Below are 20,903 nucleotides of genomic sequence, written 5' to 3' on the forward strand. Positions count from 1 at the left end.
GACATTTGGAATATTGAACTGAATCAATTCATCGACATTCAAAAATTATATTGCAATCGCAATATCTGTCAGAAATCATATCACAATTAGATATTTTCCCCAAATCGTGCAGCCCTAGCAACACCTATCTAATAACAACATAGTGTAATCTACACTAAATGTAACTAATTTTAGCCCCCTTCTCTTTGCCTACATTATCTGCTTTAACTATACATGATGCTACATTAGATTTTTTGCATCTTCATGCTCTGGTAATTCCTTGGAATTGCATTTCTAGTTAGTGTATTCACCTGTTACTTTAAATCATTGGGTGTCCATTAACTTAGAATTAGCCCTTAATACCTACATAGGGAGTGGTTCCCCATCCATAGAGCTCACAGGGCCCTACTTTGAATGTTGGGTATATATGTCAATGTCCATGTCAATTGAATTATATAGCACTTGTACAATCACAGTTACAAACATGCACATTAGTTACAAACGAGCTGATAAAAGCAAACCTATGGTTGACACGTTAACCAGTGGGAGTCCACTTCTGGTGACGTCATTGATCTGAACCTATCTCCAATCACCTGTTTTAGGGGAATATTTGGCATGCCTTAATCCTATGTACGGCCTTCTCTGCAATATATTATTTTTCTTTCAACATTCTGAAGCGACCATTTGGACAGATTCAGGAGTCAATGAGAGAGAAAGGGTTAACATCTCACATTCTTCTTCAGAGAACTGATAATATAAACATAACCATATGTTCTCTTTACTACAACAACAACAACAACAAAAAAGTAAAAATAGATCAGCCAAAAAAGAAGGAAGTAGGGGCCAGCCTGAAATGAAGGGTAGAACATTCCAGAGTTTAGGGGCAACCACTGCAAAAGGACAATCTCCTCAGTATTTCATATTGGGGACAGTTAGGAGAAATCCCGTTGAGGATCTGTGTGTTCTTGCTGGGGTATAACTATTGAACAGATTTGAAAGGTAGGTAGAGGCATGACCTTTTATGAGATTTATAAGTCAACAGTACGATTTTAAAGTTAATCCTATAATGCACTGGATGCCAGTAAATGGAGACTGGATCATTTTGTACCAATTGCAAGTGAGAAAGGCTTGGCTAACACAAGCATAGAGGGAGTTACAGTAATGTCTCTTAAACACCCTAACACAACCAAAATGTATAATTTATCCTAAATCAATACATTGTACACTAGTGCAATCGGGTGCTTCTAATTGACTGTGATGCAGCTCCTATAGTAGAGTTTCTGTGGGCCAAGGCTCTTTGTCACATAATCATTGTCTAATTAAACTAAACTTTTGTAGTAACGCACCCCAGAGCCGATACCTGATCCGATCTGTGATATTGGTGGGTCTTTCCCACTTATGATTTCCATTTGACTGTCATGACATTAAAGTAAAATTTAAGAATATTAAATGCAGGGTTCCCACACAATTGAAGTCATGGGATTTTGTAAAGTCTATTCCAGACGGGATGTTGTGTAAAATGCAAATAAAAACCGAATGTGATAAAATACATGTCTTGTAAACCCATATTTAGCAGCAAAAGGGACATAGACAAATTGTCAAATGTTGAAAATGAAAATTTGGATTATTTCATGAAAAAAAAATATGTTCATTTTGAATTTGATGCCAACAACATGTTTAAAAAAATGTTGGGACAGGGAATATTTACCACTGTGCTGCTTTTACCTTTTCATTTAAAGGGACATTTCACCCATTTACATTAAGCTTTGTATAGTTAAAAACCCAGTCATATTTTTGAATGGTCGTACATCATTCCCTCATTTTCCCTTGGGGATCAATAAAGTATCTATCTATCTGTCTATCTATCTATCTATCAAAAAATAAAAAAAACTGTATTTTTGGCTCATGTGGATGAAAGCCAACAACTCCCACACTACATTCCCACACTACATTTTGGCATTAATAAGGATTTTAACATTAAAACGGTCATTGCAGCATTATGTAGCATTCAATCTTGTGGCCATATATCGAAGGTCCTGTTCTTCATATGGAATTTTTCAAAAATCTCTATTTTGCGAACTATCATTAGGCTACTTGTACGCACAAAAACACATTTTACATATTTCCATGTCCGATGACCCGTGAATTGACATTTAACTAATGTGCGACTAATTTGAGAGTAACGTTAGGCTACTGATCTTCAAACTGATTTCGCGAGAGCCGGTCCGCCCTAGCTTGAGCCGGTCCGCCCTAGCTTGAGCCGGCCAGGACTCTTCCTGCTAATCGACAGGCAGGTCTTGCTGGTTAACAGAGAACAATATACATATTTATCTCTGTAGACATGTCACCTGGAAAACCTGTATTCATCCAACTATAAACTGTACATTATTAGTCTCTATTGTATACACAACCATACCTGCACTTGGTATTTAATGCTTCTTTGCACTTCTGGTTGAATGTCAACTGCATTTCATTGGCTCTGTACCTATACTTCCTCGCTGTATTGCGGCTCATACCGGTAATCAAGAGCATCAGATTCACACACCAGATCTTCAGAATCCCCATTTGCCATATCAGTTTCAAAAATACCATCCATTGTCATTGTCGTTACTTATCAGTTTTCTCCGCAGACCAAGAGCCTAGCCGGTTAGCTTAACTTAGAAAGATGGCAGATATTGGTTTTAGTTTCTTAGATTAGATTTTAGATTAGATTCAACTTTATTGTCATTTAGCAGAGTATAGGTACAGAGCCAATGAAATGCAGTTGGCATTCAACCAGAAGTGCAAAGAAGCATTAAATACCAAGTGCAGGTATGGTTGTGTATACAATAGAGACTAATAATGTACAGTGTATAGTTGGATGAATACAGGTTTTCCAGATGACATGTCTACAGAGATAAATATGTATATTGTTCTCTGTTAACCATTTCTTCCCTTGTTTAGCTGTATGTTTTGGATCATTGTATGGTTTAATGGTCCAATGATGCCTATTGGGGCAGGTCTCTTGGCACACTGCCTGATCTTTTCCTCCAGAATCTCAGTGTAGCCTCTTGCTTGTGTTACCGTTTACTTTGAGAAGTTCACCAGGTTCCATTGTCTAAAAAAACGCCTTACATTTCTATAGCTATTCTCCACATTGTGGATGGTGTTTTGATGGTCTTCTGGGTATTGAGTGCCAGGTTATTGTTTTTGCACCACATAGCTAGGTGCTGAACCTCCTTTCTATGCTATTTCATCCTCCTCTCTGATCAGGCCGACCACTGTGGTGTCATCTGTGAACTTGATTATGGCATTGGAGCCATAAACAGGGGTGATGGTGGAGGAGGAGAGACTTCCTAATTTAACAGTCTGGGGTCTGTTAGTAAGGAAGTCCATAATCCAGTTGCAGAGTGAGTTGCTGATGCCAAGCTGGCCTAGCTTGGATATCAGCTTGGAGGGGATCACAGTGTTGAATGCTGAACTGAAATCAATGAACAGCATTCTAACATATGTATTGGGACTGTCCAGATGGGTGAGTGCCAGATGGAGCGCTGTGGAGATGGCATCCTCTGTTGATCTGTTGCGTCGGTAGGCAAATTGATACGGGATCCAGTGTAGCAGGCAGACATGATTTCAGCTGTGAGAGGACCAGCCTCTCAAAGCATTTCACAATAATGGGTGTCAGTGCAACCGGGCGGAAGTCGTTCAGATCTTTGGCTGTGGACTGTTTAGGCACCGGAACAATAGTGGCAGATTTAAAACTGTGGGGGACTGTTGAGTGGGCTAGAGACATGTTAAAGATGTTGGTGAAGACACCAGCCAACTGCTCCGAGCAGGATCACAACACACGTCCGGGAACTCCATCAGGGCCAGCAGCTTTCCAAGCATTCACTCTGCCCAGGATGTCGCAGACCTCTGAGGTGGAAAATTGGAGTATGTCCTCGTCCGGTGAAACAGCTGACTTAAAGGCTGCGTCCTTGTTTTCTCGGTCAAATCGAGCATAGAAGTGGTTCAGCTCGTCTGGGAGAGAAGTAGAGTTGAGTGAAATCCGTATTTCTCCCGTGAGGGAATAATGCACAACCATTCAAAAATATGACTGGGTTTCTAACAATACAAAGCTTAATGCAAATGGGTGAAGTGTTCCTTTAACAAAATTCTGTAAATGTTTAGGAACTGAGGAGACCAGTTGCTAGAGTTTTGAGAATAAAATGTTGTCCCATTACTCCTCAATATAGGATTTCAGTTGCTTAACAGTATGGGGTATTCTTAATCTTATTATTCTTAATTCTTAATAGTTTTTCATTCCATGAATCACCTAATAAATACTGTTTAAAAATGTGCAGAATTCATTTTGGCACTGTTTTCCTGAAATATTCAAGGTCTTCCCTGGAAAAGACTGCCTGGATGGCAGTATATGTTGCTCAAAACCTGTATACATCATTCAGAATTGATTGTGCTTTGCCAAATGTTAATGCTTCTCTACACAGTCATAGATTTTGGATTTCGAACTGAGCACTAAAACAAGTTGGATAGGTTGGATACGTGGATAGGCCATCTCCTCTTTAGCCCAGATAACTCCATGATTTCCTAAAACAATGGCCAATTTTGATTGGTCTAACCATATGACCTTTTTCCATGTTACCTCAGTCCATTTTCAACAAGCTCAGGTAAGACGGTGGTATTTTCTGTATCATGTCTCAATACAGTTTTGGCTGTTGCAATTTTGGATGCAGTTTTTGAATTTAGTATCAAACTGTGCACGTAGACAATGGTTATCAGAGAGCCCTGAGCCCATACAAAGACAGGTCTGGAAAGAGGTCTGGTTTTGATGCAGTGCCATTTGAGGTCCAAAAGACCACAACCATCCAATTTGTTTTTCAGCTCTTTCCCTTGTTTGCAAAGATTTCTCTGGATTCTCTGAATGTTTTAATAATATTATGTCCTGTGGATGATGGACTCCCCAAATACTTCACAATTTCATATTAAGAAGCATTACAATTACATTGTTTCATCATTTGTGCACACAGGTTTACACAGAGTGATGAATACCCCTACATCTTAACTTCTAAGAGACCCTGCCTTTCTGGAATGCTCTTTTTCATACTCAATCGTGTTGCCCGTTACCCTAATTAGTTGTGAAACATTCCTCCTTTTGTTTTCTTTATCATTACACAACTTTTTTTTCAGCATTTTCTTACCCCCGTCCTAACATTTTTTGAAACATATTGCTGGTATCAAATTCAAAATTAACCAAATTTGTCATTTTCAACATTTGATTTGTTTTCTGTGTCCTTTTTGCAACAAAATATGAGTTTATGAGATTATTACATTCTGTTTTTAATTCACATTTTACACAACGTCCAAACTTTTTCTGATGTGGGGTTGTATATCTTATTAGATTTACTGCTTGCTTGAGTAGTTGTGGTTAGCCCACTTTGTTTTTTTAATGGCCATTTATTAATCTCCTGCTCTAAAAGAGTAAAAGATTCTTGAATGCTACGCAACTGCTCTGAACTTTTTGCTGGGTATTGTATCATTCATTATATAGTAGGCCATGGAAATTCAGTTTTTGTCATAGAAAGTCAGGGAAAAGTCATGGAATATAACATTTGACAGTGGGAACCCTGTACGTGTACACAAGTGAAGAGAGATTCAGTTGGTTGCAAGCTATAAATAACACTAAATCCTGCACAAAGTACCATTAAGAGATGTGTACACCAAGGTTGTGTATCAAGTAACTCTTCTTTTATGTCTTTTTCAGGAATATCAGACATACTGTGATTTCCCAGATGTCATAGATATCAGTGTCAAGCAGGCCAGCAAAGATGGGTCAAATGAATGTCGTATAGTAACCATAAACCGTCAGGATAATCAAACTCTGGTATGAATATTCAGTATCTTACACCCTTTGTAAGCTTTCCTGGCATTATTGTCATAGACTTATGTTACTGCAACCGAACAATAATGTAATTACAAGGTCTCTCTCTAACTGCAGCTGCAGTTTTTTTGTTCCCAGCTCAAACACTGTTTTTGTGATATAGCTTTCTCTGCTGCTAGACTCAGTAAAAGGAGCGTACTTTAGATACACCAAAAAGCACGATATATTCAATTGTAAGACGGCCTTTACAGTGGGCAGTGCTTCGACTTGGCCTGCTTCCCTCGCGGTCTGCGCGCGGGATCACGCGGTATCATGCGACTTTAATTTGTATTTTTCCAGTGACGCTGCAACGACGCTGCAACAACCGGCAGAGGTCTCAAGTGAGCAGGGTGTCTCATAAAAAGAAATGGAGCTGGAAACCCCTACACAGACTTCACTACAGACTTTAGCAGACTGGTTTAGAAATAATTTAATAGCCAGAAATATGCCTGCCCTGCCCTAATAAAGAAATATTTGGTTAACTGCGAGTGAATCCTGTTTGCAGCCGTAGAAGAAACGTAGGAGAAATTAAACATTCTGGTTTTCTCTGAGTGCAACGACGATAGACAGACATCATTTGGACAAAATAAAGAGCATATTAACCTCCGTTGCTCAGCCAAATGCCTTTCTTTTACGTCCTGTTATCACGGAGTTACAGGCGATAAACGATTTTTGATGGTCACACGTTTACTTCATTAGCGTTTATTTTTTTGATTATTAAAGAGTGTTTTTCATTTAAAGGCTTGACTTTGTGCTTATTCAGAAGAGCATTTAGTGCTCTCCCCAATCCCAGACGTTCACATTGCATGTTTGTTTGTAATGGATGCAACCGCGAGATACGCTTGTCATAGGCGCCGATACCGTGGGTGCTCGGTCTCTCGGGCACCCACTGAAAACATCGAGCACCCACGTGTGCCAGCTTACAGTCCCGGCTAAATTTACATTAATTTAAAATCAAACATCCAGTTTATGTTAAATTCAGCATCTCTCATAATGTGATTGGCTATGTTGCTGTCAATCCCCTACTCCATATACTAACCACCAATGAGAGCGTCTCTCGTATGAAAATTCCTGACACTTCCCACCTGAAGAATTAACGCAAGGCTTTGTCAGGTCTTCCCCGAATGTTTAAAATGTAGATAGCCCTGAATATCATTTTAAAAGTAGTCTGACAAAGCTTATTGTTTTGTGACACAGCTAGGTGGTCGCAACTCACAAAAGTAAAGCAGATAGAAAGAACTCACGCAAATCTAGCCTACAACACGCAGCTTCATGCGCAGGGGAGAGAGCGTGCGCGCGCACAGGTGCTTTATGATTGTTGGCTTCTGATGGTATCTTGCTAATTCACTGAACTGCATTAGGTGACACAAATGGTATTGCCTTTATCTTATAACTCCTTGTCTGAGCGACTACCAGGCCTATTTCCACTATTTTCATGCTTTATCATCACTAAATTCTCCCTGATCTACATTCCAGACTTCTGGAAACAATGTCCAAAATGCATTATGAAGAATAAAATTCATATTATGGAGCTTCATAGTCAACATTTTTATTTCATTAAAAAGAAAGAACAAATATGTATCTTTTATCTGGTATACAGGATCATCAAGTGCCCACATGGTCATTTGGGGGTCCAAATATGGGGTTCCAAAAGAGTCAGTGGTACCATACCCTTCAAATTCATTTTGGCAAGAGCAAGGTTTCCACATAACAACAAATAATCCTGTTTAGAATTAGGGATGCACGATATATCGGCGGCCGATATATTATTAGCCGATAAGTGAAAAAATGAAAATATTATTATCGGTCCGATAACAGAATTCTGGCCGATAATTTGCGCCGATATTTTTAAAGTCCTAATTTAGGCCTACGTAAGGTCCGTCTGGCTACACTGAGCTACTTGAGCTTGGTTGGCTATACTTTTTCCTCAATATAATGTCAGCGGTGTGAATGTATTTCACCACTCTAACGAAATCTGTGGATGTGCGTTCATTTGGGAATCTGTGCATCTCAAAATCCTCTCGTGAATGATCCGCCATTTAACCTTAACAGAGCGGAGCTCAGTCCTATCTAGAGCCGTCTTGTGCTGGTGTGTTTGCACTTTACCATGCTGGTCGGGGAAACAAATAAACAAACTAGTGGGACGAGTACATAAGTAGGCCTAGTTCTAAGTTGTGTTTTAGTATTATATTTGCATTACTTTAGCTTGGGTTTTGTATTATTACTTAGAAATATGCTAACCATTTGTGCTTCAGTTCCAGACAGGTCATCATAATAAGTTATTAAAACCTTCGGGGCTAACTCCTTTCATTCCTGCTGCAGCAGGTTGTGCGCAACAGAGTAGACGGAGATAAGATACAGTCTGAGGAGTTGCAGCTTTATTCAGTTACCCGCAGTTGAAACTAAACCTAAGTTTCCCTCACAAACTCTGATTTAGTCGCTATACTGTAGCTTATTCCAAGCTGAGCCGTTTATGAGCGTTTAGTCCTAAATGAAAACGATTCAAACTCTCTAGCCACTCACTCGCAATTTACTGACGTCAGGTTCACTTAAAGGAGCCACACATACTGTAGGGCTAGGCTACTGTTATGTTGTTGACTGCCGTACTATTGAGGACTAGCCTATTATGAGTTCTGTCCATCATTTGGTGGTAGGTAAAATTATTGACATAAAATTATGCTTATTAAATGCTTTCCCCAAATCACTTTTCACAATTTGTTTTCAAGAGTAATATTATCTGTTATCGTATCGGTATCGGCCACAACAAACCAATAAATATCGGTTATCATTATCGGCCCTAAAATTCCATATCGGTGCATCTCTATTTAGAATAAATATGATCATTAATTGTGGTGCTAGGGCCACTCAAAAAGTGAAAAATCGCACATGCCGTCAACATTTTTTAGGACTTTGGTGACCCACCTCTCACCCAAACAGTAAGGAATGTTGATTCTGCCTCCAGAATTGTGTAGTACAGGCTACAATGAACTACCATACCAGTTTCCAGCCCCTCTACCACTATAAGAACAGACGTAATGGGCTTCCAAAAATGGCAAAAGATGAAATGTGAAATTCAAATGGACGCCACAGGCAAACGGTTTGAGATATTGACCTGAAACTTCAGATTCCTTTGTTTGGTAACATAAGATATATTCACCGCTTTTCAGCAAAATCTGAGAGATGTCATGTACATGAGACCCCGATATTTGCATGGAATGACCCCATAGTCCTGTTGTTCAAGCTCATCCCATGCAGCCCATAGGAAAAAGAATGAGACAATTTGGGAGTTATTTGGCCAAGTTGTGGACAGGCAGCTTAAAGCAGACCCATGGGGGCAGTGGGGAATTACTTTCAGTTTCAGTTTTGATGTCCCTATGGGTCTGCTTTAAGCTGCCTGTCCATAACTTGGCCTACGTTGTTGCCTTTGGATGTGATTTGCAGTATAAAATCATCCCGCAGATTTTGCACCGTCATACAAATATGCAGTGGCTATTCAAATTACATAAAAAGGTGCATTCATAAACTGCCACTCTTTGAAATACGTTGGACTGTCTTTGGACAAACAAATGACAATTCCGACTGCACGGTCCTGAATCGAAACAAGTGACAATTCCAACAGCAAAGTCCCAGTCAGGCGCTCATGCCAGATACTGTTTTTGGAAAGTCACACTGTTGCAAATGTTATGATGATGCATCATTCCACAAAATGGTGTTTGTCTCCTCTATCATCAAGTTATTCAATTACAGTAGGCTAAACATCACCTTAACTCAGAATAGCTGTTAATATTAGGCCTATACCATTTTGGTCTGTATAAAATGCTTAAGTTATGCTTACGTTTATTATAAGCATCAATGAATGTTTAGCTGGAATTATGTTTCCCTACTATCATTCTTTTTTTAAAGCAAACCTACATGCAGGCATCTAATTGGGTTATGGGTCTTGTACAGGAATAGTATGTTTTGAACGGGTACTTAATAAGTTGACTGGCATAGAATCAGACATCTCAGAAAAACAATAACAAGCAAAGGCATTTATATAATCCGCTTCAGTCATAACATTCTTAGGATAACTTTCCAAATGAATTAAAATTATTCAAATTATTTCTGTGTACTTTTTAATGGTGTCTCCCTCCCTCTGTTTGTCATGTCTTTCAACCTCAGGAGCTGGAGTTTAACTCTCTCGAAGAAGCTTTATCTTTTGTGTCCCTCATAGATGGCTACTACAGGTTAATTGCAGATGCCAATCACTACTTGTGTAAAGAAGTGGCTTCGCCTAGGTTGTTAGAGGCCATCCAGAGCTATTGCCATGGCCCTATCTCGTGAGTATATTTTCTAATGTGAGGGTCTTGTATTGCTCCTCTTTTTCTTTGATGCAAACAAGGTCATTAGATGATTGTATGTAATTAATGTACCTCTACCTCACAATCTTAGAATGGAGTTTGCGATCAACAGGCTACGTCAATGTGGCAACCACAAAGGCCTGTACATCTTGCGCTGCAGCCCAAAGGATTATAACAAGTTCTTCCTCTCCTTCATAGTGGGGGTAAGTCATTACTACACCTTGTGGTATACTTTTCAGTCCCTCAGAGTATAGTTATTAAAAACGTATTAAAGGACAAGTTCGCTATTTTACACTTAAAGCCCTGTTTTCAGATAGTTTATGATTAAATAGAATGTTTAAATTTGAAATTTGGACACATGCTGCTGTCCTGAGAATTTTCTGTTTCTGTGGTAGCACCCCCCCACCTCCACAACGCTGCATAGGTGCACTGGAACAATCTTTCTAAAATGCATTAAACTTTCGTTTACAAAGATGTGAAACTCACCGAGTGGTCAGGGGTGTTCACTGATATGCTCACACAAAAATCGCTGCAAAAGATGCTTTCCAACAGGTGTTTTACCATTCGTTGTAAAACTGTGGAGCTTTTTTTCCAAACGCCTCACACCCGTACATTCTTCCGTTGAGATCTTGAATAATAGACACTCCAGCCCAGTTGGTGGCGATAATGCACTTTACTCCGTATACTTGCCAATTACAAGCAAACCACTGGCATTTCATTGAATACACAGAAGTAGCAGAAGATCGTATCGTAAGAAGTATTTTGCAACAGACAGCTACAAATGGGGTGATTTTTGTGCAGTTCCGAATTGCGGGAAAATTCGTGGCAAAAAAAGTTGTCACAGCCTTCCTTTCAACGATCCAGAAAGGCTAAAGTTGTGGCTGGAGTTGCTGGGATTGGATGTGAGCACACCTGTTGAGGATCTGCAGAAAGCTGATCACCGTGTCTCTGCGGTCTGCATTTTACTGAACTTCGCTGGAGGTCGAAAGAAATCGCCCAAAAACCTCTTTCGCCTGAGAAATACAGCCATTCCCACATTACCTCCTGGGATGACAGAGTTGGAAGAACTTGGGGGTAAGGTTGACATTTTGTAACGTAACATTTGTAACAGGCGGAAAATGAACTTATTTGTTATGTCCATAACCTGTCATGTTCACATCATAAGCCTAACACTAACCCTAGCCTACATGAATAATATGGCTACATGATTTTGTACCTTTACTATTTTTTTGGCTGTGGAACTTTCATGATGAAAACGTAATGATTCACGTAGGCTATCATTCACATCTTGCAAGTTCCAAGACATTTTAGCATTAGCCATGGACGTGACAATAATTTGGATAGCGTAGCCTACGATACCGCGACTGCATAAGACTACAGAAAGAATACAAACCGTACCTCACAGCACATCCAATACAAGTCAATGGAGTTGGACAAAAACTACGATAAAACCTGTTGGAAAGAATCTTTTGCAGCGATTTTTGTGTGAACATATGAGTGAACTCCTTTGACCACTCGGTGAGTTTTATGTCTTTGTAAACGTTTGTAAAAGTGTATTGCGTTTTAAAAAGATTGTTCCAGTGCACCTATGCAGTGTTGTGGAGGTGCTACCATAGAAACCAAAAATTCTCAGGAAAGCAGCATGTGTCCAAATTTCAATCTTAAACGTTCTATTTAATCATAAACTATCTGAAAACAGGGCTTTAAGTGTAAAATACCGAACTTGTCCTTTAAACATATTAACTAATTTTTCATTGTTTCTAAGTATTTCTTAATTTGTACAAGTTAATCAACAAGTCACTGACCAGTATAGCTAAATGTAAATTTAATCTAAATCTATACAGCAATGTATTTAATTATGTGACCTGAAGCATGCAACAGTTAAACAAGAGAGTGAGTACACAGCACTTTAATTGGTTTTAAGTTGAATCTCTTCAACATTTTTTTCCTATTTGTGTGGATGTGGGTGTGTATGTGTGTGGCAGTATGATGGTGTGGTGGAATACAAACACTGTCAAATTGTGAAGATGCTTTCTGGGGAGTACAACCTGAGTGGTGCCAAACGAAGTTTTGGGAGCTTGCGTGAGCTCCTGCACCGCTACCAGAAGGAGGCACTGCGCTCTGATGGACACATTTTCCAGTTTACCAAATGCTGCCCACCTAGGAGTCATGGTCAGAGGGCAAACACAGTATCTCTAAACATCCCATTTTGACAATTTGTTTGACAGGCTTAGTAGATCATTTATATTTCTCCTTTATCCATTTACTGTATCTCATGTTGTTTGATTTGTATCTAGATAAAACAAATCTGCTGGTATGTAGACGTAACCAGGGATTGGATGTGCCTCTGTCACCCTCACTCTTCAAACACAGTATCAGCCAGATGGTTTTCCACAAGATACGCAAGGAGGACCTGGAAGTTGTATGCTGTATTCTTTTTTTCCTTGTGATGTATAGTGTTACATATTGTTAACTACACACAAATGTCAAATTGTTTTTGCCTACATTCTTGAAGCATCACTAAATATCAACAAAGCATGATTTCAAATTATCATAATTAATAAATGCTTTATCTTTGTTTTTTCCTAATTTTCAAATACCAGAATGAGAGTCTTGGTCAAGGAACGTTCACAAAAATATTTCGTGGTATGCGAAAAGAGTTGGGTGACTATGGAGAGATTTATGAGATGGAGGTGATCATGAAAATTCTGGAAAAGACTCACCGAAATTACTCAGAGGTGAAACATTTTGAAAAACCTGTCCTACATCCCAAAATCACATACACACAGACACTCACACCAGCCTCCTACTAGTCTGTGATCAATCTCTAATGCCTCGCTTGTGAATGTACGTGTTTTGTGATAACAGTAAAACCTAATGTCTCATTTAAAATGGGCAATGCATTGTTTATAACCTTTATTTTGTGCTTTTTTCTTTTGTAGTCCTTTTTCGAGGCTGCCAGCATGATGAGCCAGCTGTCACATAAGCACCTGCTGTTGAACTATGGCGTATGTGTGTGCACAGATGAAAGTATGTTGATTGAAACAGTACACCCATACATTTTTAGGCATACTATGTTGTTATATTATTATACTATATAATTATGTTATTATGACTGCTGCCATCATTTCTACCGTAGTAGTCATATAGGGATTGTCAAAGTTTTTTTCCCCCTGAATTTTTGTTCAACGATTCCTGGGATACCGAAACACCGGGCACATTAAACTTGGTGGGCATGTAGTCCCACTTGGCTTTTAACGGAAACATTTTGTTTGTACATTTAGTGACTGTACATCCATTGGCCTGTATATGGTGGTGTTGAGAGAAGGGTTGCTGGTAGAGGATGATTAGGAGAGGAGCTGCAAGGCAGAACTGTCTCACTCACACTCTCACAAACAAACACACACACACACAAACATGCACACGTACACACACACGCATGCACACACTCACGCACAGACACACACACATACACACAGGCACACACACTGCATTGGCTGCATTTCCAGTATTAGTGTTACATAGTTTGTCCATCAGGTGGCACAACGTCTTGCTGCAAGACACATGCCTTACTTGACTTGGTTCCACTTCACTTCCTACAACGACAATGCAATGGTAGCTTACGGATTCACAGTTTTGTGGCTTCTGTATTCATGGTAGGATGATTTTCACATGAAATGTAATTCACATTTCTTCTTGAAGCTGGAATAAACCTGAGAATGTTTATCGAACATGCTTGGTTTTTACTGCAGGAACGTTAATTGGGGATCAATAAAGTATCTGTCTGTCTGGTCTGTCTGTCTGTCTGTACACCAGCTTAATGTTATGTCCATAGGTAAAATAATGTTAACGTTAGCATTGGTTGAGTGATGGAGGCTAGTTTGATTGTTGGTGTATTTGTTAAACAAAAATGTGGTTATTCCGAGCAAATTGATAACAGCACTGTTAATTGTCTCTTTTAATTGTGATCCCATTATTTTCTGACCATACTGACAGGAGCTAGTTAGTTAGTTAGCCACAACGCTAATGTTCGCTAATGCGATGGTTTGCTGATGGAAGATATGCAACAGGGCGTAACATTAGATAACTGTCTGTGATGCATCCTAAACAACGAACTGGTACACGTCTGCTTGCTAAATAGGTTTTCGACTGGTGTAGAGTATACTTCATGTTGATTTATCTGGGTCATCATCAGTGTTGGGGTCGTTACTCAAAAAAACTAATGTATTACACATTACTTGTTACTGTAAAAAAATGTAATCCCTTACATTACTTCTTTTCTCTATGGAATGTAACTTGTTTCATTACTTTTGAAATGTTTCTATGTGGAAGGCATTCTTTTCTTTCTGCGGCAACATAATTTCATGAAAGGGCTAAAAATCAGAACAAAAACAATAGGAGTCCTGCAGCTTCGCTATACTATAAACATACTATAACTATAAACATAATCCTTTTTCCATAGTTGGGTAACTAAATGCACTCCTTTGAACCCTTTTGTTTCAGATATCATGGTGCAGGAGTATGGGAAGTTTGGCTCGCTGGATACATATCTAAAGAAAAACAGGAACTCAATTAACATCACCTGGAAACTGGAAGTGTCCAAACAGCTAGCTTGGGCCATGCACTACCTGGTAAGGCCCAATTGGACATCTGGACATTCCCACATAACATGTAAAAAAGAGCCAAGGGTTCCATGAGGGCAAAAGGAGCAATATGGATCAGAGACTAATCCCTAATTTTTGAGAGTTGAATCTATCATAGAGAAATGACACTATTTGTTTTGGTGACTGCTGTATCCAACTCAAAATAGGATGATCCCTTAACTCCGACCCCCAAGGAACACTGTAGGCTGATCTTACTCTAAAATAAAAGAAAAGAGAATGTTTGTCAATATCATAATGGGATATCAACTCTTGGAAACTAAGTATGGCACTTTCCCCACTAATGTCCTGCAATGTCTTAATACTGTACCTTTAGCTTCCCAATGTTTGTTGACGAACGGTTTTCCCCCAGACAAAAAGTGACTATTATTCCATAATGGGGATGATGTACACCATTTGTTTTTAAATTGTATGAATCTTTCTGCCGCCCTGAACATCTGAATCATGTATGTCAAAATTGGACCATAGTGTAACGCACACTTCTTGATACTCACACCTGTGAGAAGAAAATCTTTTAATCTAATTGGTGCTATTAGTTGTTCTTCTATACTCTTCCATGATGAAATATTGTCCTCACCTATCCAGTACCTGAGGCTTCTTAGTAGAAATGCCCAGTGGTATAATTTGAAATTAGGACAGGCCAGTCCTCCATCCATCTTGCCAATCTGAAGAGCTGACCATTTTAACTGCGGTCGCTTACCATTCCACACATAGCCTCTTAGCAAAGTTTCTAATTTTTTCCAGTATCCAGCTGGAGGTGCAAGTGGGATCATTAATTTTACAAAGTTAATGCGGGGTAAGATGTTCATTTTGATGACTGAGACACGGGCTGGTACTGAGCTTGTTAGATGTTTCCATCTGTTTATATCCTCCTCTATTTTTTTCAGAATTGTGGAGTAATTTACTTTCGCCACAGAGTTCTAACACCCAGGTATAGGAACTCAGTTACGACTTTAATCTGGGCTGGTAGAGATACCTTATTTGGATCTACGTTGATGAGCATAAGGGCAGATTTGGAAAGATTTACCTTATACCCTGAAAGATATCCGAATTGCTCCAGTATCGCCAAGACAGACGGAAGTGTTTGCACTCGTGGAAATTATTGATAATAATGATTTTACCAACCTGTACAAATGTAATGTCTGCAGTAATAATGACCTCTACAGCTCTTCAAAGTTTTGAAAAGATCTGATGCAGCCAGACATTAGTTTTAACCCTTAGAACCCGATTTACGCAAAGTGCGTCAAAAAACACACCCTTTCTTCTCTGTTACATTGCTCCGGAACTGTTCATCGCAGGGAGATGAAACCTTTATTGCATGACAGAGCAGAAGTGGGGCTTTCCGAAGAGACTACACACTTGTCTGTACGATCAAGTATGAAAATTAAAAAATCGTGAAATTAAATCAAATTACATCATATTTTTACAGTCTATACTTCTCTGCGTTCACCTGCGCACCTTAGCTCTCGTTTGAATTATTCACGAACCCGTGATCGCATAGATATGGCAAGCATGTCAGATGAAAGAGGAGACTCGGGGCCATCCATTGGTATCATGTAGGGGTGTGAATCTCTCATGTAAAAGACGATACGATTCGCATCTAGATACATGGGCACGATTCGATACAAGAAAAGATACATGTTTGTAAAAAACGATTCAGTACGATTCGATGCGATTCGATGCAATTCGATGCAGTTCAAGAATGGAAAGCATTCTGAAAGATTTTTTTGTCATTTGCTCAAGGTGCACATTAATTTTATATTATCAATTATCATGGTCATGGTTGTCAATTAGGCAAAAACATGTGTGAATATGATTATCTAAACTGAGGTTTGTTTCATATACTGTATTGAAATGAAAAAAGAATAGTCTACATTTCAGCCAAACACAGCAGCCAAATACAACATAAAAATACAATGAAATAGGCCTACAACATAAAAAAGAATAAAATAGGCCTACAAATCAATGAACTCTCTGGGCTTATTTTGTTCCAACAGTAGACCTAATGCAGAAACCTATAATGCCACAAGTTTGAGTGAATATGAACAAAATCTTTGGCTAATAATTTGTGCATTGTTTTAGCAGCAAGGGCCAAATTATTATTTAACAATAAGGAAATCCCTTCATCAAAGGTAAGGCTACTCTATCGTTGCTGTTTAGGAATGCTAAGAGTGTTTAATTTCGCGCTGGATTTAGAAAAACAAAAGCCGACCGAGTGCAAGTTGTCACACGCTTAAGTTGCAGTAGATGTATGGGTAATGAGGTCATTTGACAACTTTGGGCAATGAATGTAACCAAAAACGAACTGCATTACCCACAATTCTGTGCCACATATAGTTTCAAAACCGGAAGTGGGATGAACGCGCTGCTTGGAACGTAAATGAGAGTCTGAGCGAGCAGAAAAGGTTGTGAACCGATTCATAACAAGTAAATCGATATAACGACCAGTTCATTTTAGTTTTTTTTCCGATACGGGGCTTCACGTATCGATGTAGCCGTATCTTACATGTTAAAAACGGATACCGATACGTATCGGTTAATCTTTACACCCCTAGTACCATGTATATCGATCCTTCTGGCTTTTGAAAACAGACGAAGTGACTGCAAAATAATAACGTCATGTACACAAACCAACGCTGCACACCCATTACTCTCGTTTGAATTACTCGGGGACCCGTGATCGGATAGATATGCCACGCATGTCAGATGAAAGAGGAGACACAGAGCTATCATTTGATACCAAGTACATCCTTCTGGGTTATAAAACAGACGAAGTGACAGCAAAATAATGACTTCATATAGCTTGACTTACCCCACGTTTTTGTCGGTTTTTGTGGCATGTTTATAATCCAACGCTATCGTGTGTTTCTCTATGGCAAACCATGTTCATAATCCGATTTTGAGATCCTAGCAAATTCCTGCATGGCATCCAATTCAAGGCTCACATTGCATCCCAATTTGTAAACATAAACACCTTTTTTGCCTTTACTTTGTTCATGGCAATGCAGTAAAAAGTTGAGAATCATTATGAGTGCATACACCTAGGCTAACACGCAAACTCGGGGCAGATCAGTTCGTGTCACAGATATGGAGCGCAGAGAGGTCATTTTTCATCACTAAATAAAAAATGGCATTTATTTCCGGAAATCACACACCACATATTTCTGTAAATTGCTCAGTCCCAGAGTATCCCTCCAACATGGCAATTATATTGCCCGATTCATGACAGTCTGCCCTACACACACATGATATGCATGTAGAGCTATGAGCTTGCTGTGGTGAGATACATGTCAAAATATAATAATTTTTATAATACGTTTTTTATATTTTAATTCTTTAAAAATCTAAATAAAATCAATGCTATAAATAAATAATAATATATTAGAATAAAGAATAAATCCTTATGAATAAAGGTAGTGAATAAAGAATAAATCCTTATGAATAAAGGTAGTGAAAATGCCCTAAAAACAGCTTAGGGTTCTAAGGGTTAAATAAAAATTTAAATATAGCCTATAGCCGCAAGCGGCAATGGCCCAAGCACCTGCGGTCCGCAACCCGTGACATTTCGGAATCCATGTGGCGTGTCTGTGTCAAATGTACATATCTGAAGTGTGAGTTAATTTTTCTGGTTCATACATTTCAAAGATTACTTTTTGCTATGTTACATTTTACTGTGATGGCATTCAGTGTGTGGCGCTACACTACAATTACATACAGTGGGCAGTGCTTCGACTTGGCCAGCTTCACTCGCGGTCCGCGCGTGGGATCACGCGGTATCGCGCGACTTTAATTTGTATTTTCCCAGTGAGACGCTGCAACAACCCAAACAACCGGTAGATGGCTCAAGTGAGCAGGGTGTCTCGTAAAAAGAAATGGAGCCTGGAAAACCCTACACAGACTTCTTCACTACAGACTTTAGCAGACTGGTTTAGAAATAATTTAATAGCCAGAAATATGCCTGCCCTGCCCTGCCCTAATAAAGAAATATTTGGTTAACTGCGAGTGAATCCCGTTTGCAGCCGTAGAAGAAACGCAGGACAAATTAAACATGCTTCAGTCAAAAGTTGCATGACCCTCCCTTGCCTGCTAGAAATTGTTCAATGACCCTCCGACAGAATTGTTAAAAAAGACATGACCCTCCCCTGCCAATTGTCACTGTCTTCCGCCCGCGCTGCTTTGCGCCACAGCCACACACTGTGATAACGTTCTTAAATCAATCTTTCCCGTGAGCTTGCATGCTACCAGTCCTTCCTTTTCAAATGTGTTGCGCCTGTTTGCACAATTTCACAAATAATCATATGTGATTAATAATATGACAAATAATCCCTGTGCACGGGGACCGAAACAATGCATGCCAACTTTTTCCGTGTTTCTCACATATTTTAACTTCCCCCCGCTGTCTTGCCGTTTTAATGTTTTCCTGTAGAATATCCCATATTTTAATACCCTCATAACAGCCCTGCCATCGGGCCTGTTTCTGTGTTGCCCTGTTGCTACCCCTTGCCCTTCCAACGAAACAGATGTCTTCAAATCATTGTTTTCCTTGCTTGAAGGCGAACTTAGAGTGATGTTAACCTATTTAAGTTTAACGGCGTGATTGTCGTGAGAGCACGATTAATTGGCGCTTGCATATTCGGCCTTATCTCTACGTGCACACCTGAGGCTACTCAGCTACTAGAGAAAGAATTTCCCCTGTTTGTATGTTCACTCCAAGTTGGCCTACCATAACTTACCAATTCTGCACTGTAGACCCTAAATGGCTATTTGTATTGTTCTGTGAAATAAGCAAATGTACGAGAGAAGCGGGGTCTGTGTTGCGTTGCGTTAATTTATTTTCAATTGGGCATGCCGTGCCGTGTCGTCCACAGCTCAGTTCTGACAAAGCCGAATTTACTCCTTTTGAAACGATGAGTGCGCGCGTTTGTATGGTTATATTGCTTGACAGGGGGGATCCCAAGCAGCTTTCAGCCATAAGGCTACTTTGAGAACATTTCCTAATTCACCCGACACTAATATTCAAAATGTTTAAACTATTTCGGCATAGCCTATTAACTGACCACCCGATTCACGTTGACTGGGGGGCAGGGGGGGAGTCATCAGACATTTGTGCCCAGTTAATCCGGCCCTGCCCCCAACTAATCACACCTTCCCACCAGCTGTGACAGCTTAAAAGAAGTCAAGAGGACTCCTAACTCACAGACCTATTCACATTTTGTGGCATTTCGCCTGTTTTGAAATCCTATGCGGCTACAGGAGCTTCCAATCGTGAGGAAGCAATTTTGCATTGTAGGCATAACTAACATGCAATAACGCCACCAACAACAACCAAAACTAGGCTACTCATTGTCAACATGTAAATTAAATGTAACATTATTGTGAATCAAATTAAAATGTTCTCTTTTGCAAACATAGGCATAGTAACAGATTAATTTAATACTGTTACAAAGATACTACATCAATCCATATGTTTCATTAGGCTACTAGGCTATTTGTTTTGCCTTACTCTTGATTAATTTAGGCTAGGCCTTTTTATTCAGATATTCATCATCTTCTGTCCTTGTGTAGCGCACACATTCTCAGACCTGTCACCTGTCACTTACATCGTAAGGGAGGTGTTTGGAATCATTCCCGCGTTACAATCATCAGGTGGTCTCTTCAGTCAAGCTTGTGCATGAGTAATAACGTCATCCATAGCAACAAAGACTCACTCACTCTTAGACTGTTAGTCAAAGATTCTAGAGCGCTCAGCTCCAGAATCTGTTCAGGAGTTGTCATTTTCCCTTACTAAGAGTAGCCTAGGTCTGAAAGGCTGATACCAGTTAGGCCTACGTTCAACCAGTAACATAAGTGTAATGAGCTATTCATTGTCGAAGGTGCATGGTGAAGTGAAATTCTTACTTTGGAAAACAAACATTTGCCGATATCATTGGATAGGGAATAGGCCTACTTGTTTATTTTTTACGTAGCCTACAATGGCCAGTTCAGACAAAGCCGAAATTACTCATTTTGAAACATTTGTATGGTTAT

The 20,903-nt window shown here is 39.4% G+C and overlaps 1 protein-coding gene across 3 annotated transcripts in view; it reads left to right on the forward strand.

Moving 5' to 3' along the window:
• Positions 1-20,903, forward strand: part of jak2a (Janus kinase 2a) — a 118,618-nt gene that overhangs the window by 49,012 nt on the left and 48,703 nt on the right. For all 3 annotated transcript variants that reach the window (XM_042060573.1, XM_042060574.1, XM_042060572.1), the window contains 8 exons: positions 5,720-5,839; positions 10,037-10,194; positions 10,307-10,418; positions 12,201-12,387; positions 12,513-12,637; positions 12,819-12,953; positions 13,158-13,245; positions 14,719-14,846. In XM_042060573.1, coding sequence (XP_041916507.1) covers positions 5,720-5,839; positions 10,037-10,194; positions 10,307-10,418; positions 12,201-12,387; positions 12,513-12,637; positions 12,819-12,953; positions 13,158-13,245; positions 14,719-14,846 — 1,053 coding nt within the window. The remainder of the gene's footprint in view (positions 1-5,719; positions 5,840-10,036; positions 10,195-10,306; positions 10,419-12,200; positions 12,388-12,512; positions 12,638-12,818; positions 12,954-13,157; positions 13,246-14,718; positions 14,847-20,903) is intronic.

This window comes from Alosa sapidissima, chromosome 13 (assembly GCF_018492685.1).
Source record: "Alosa sapidissima isolate fAloSap1 chromosome 13, fAloSap1.pri, whole genome shotgun sequence".
NCBI lineage: Eukaryota > Metazoa > Chordata > Actinopteri > Clupeiformes > Clupeidae > Alosa > Alosa sapidissima.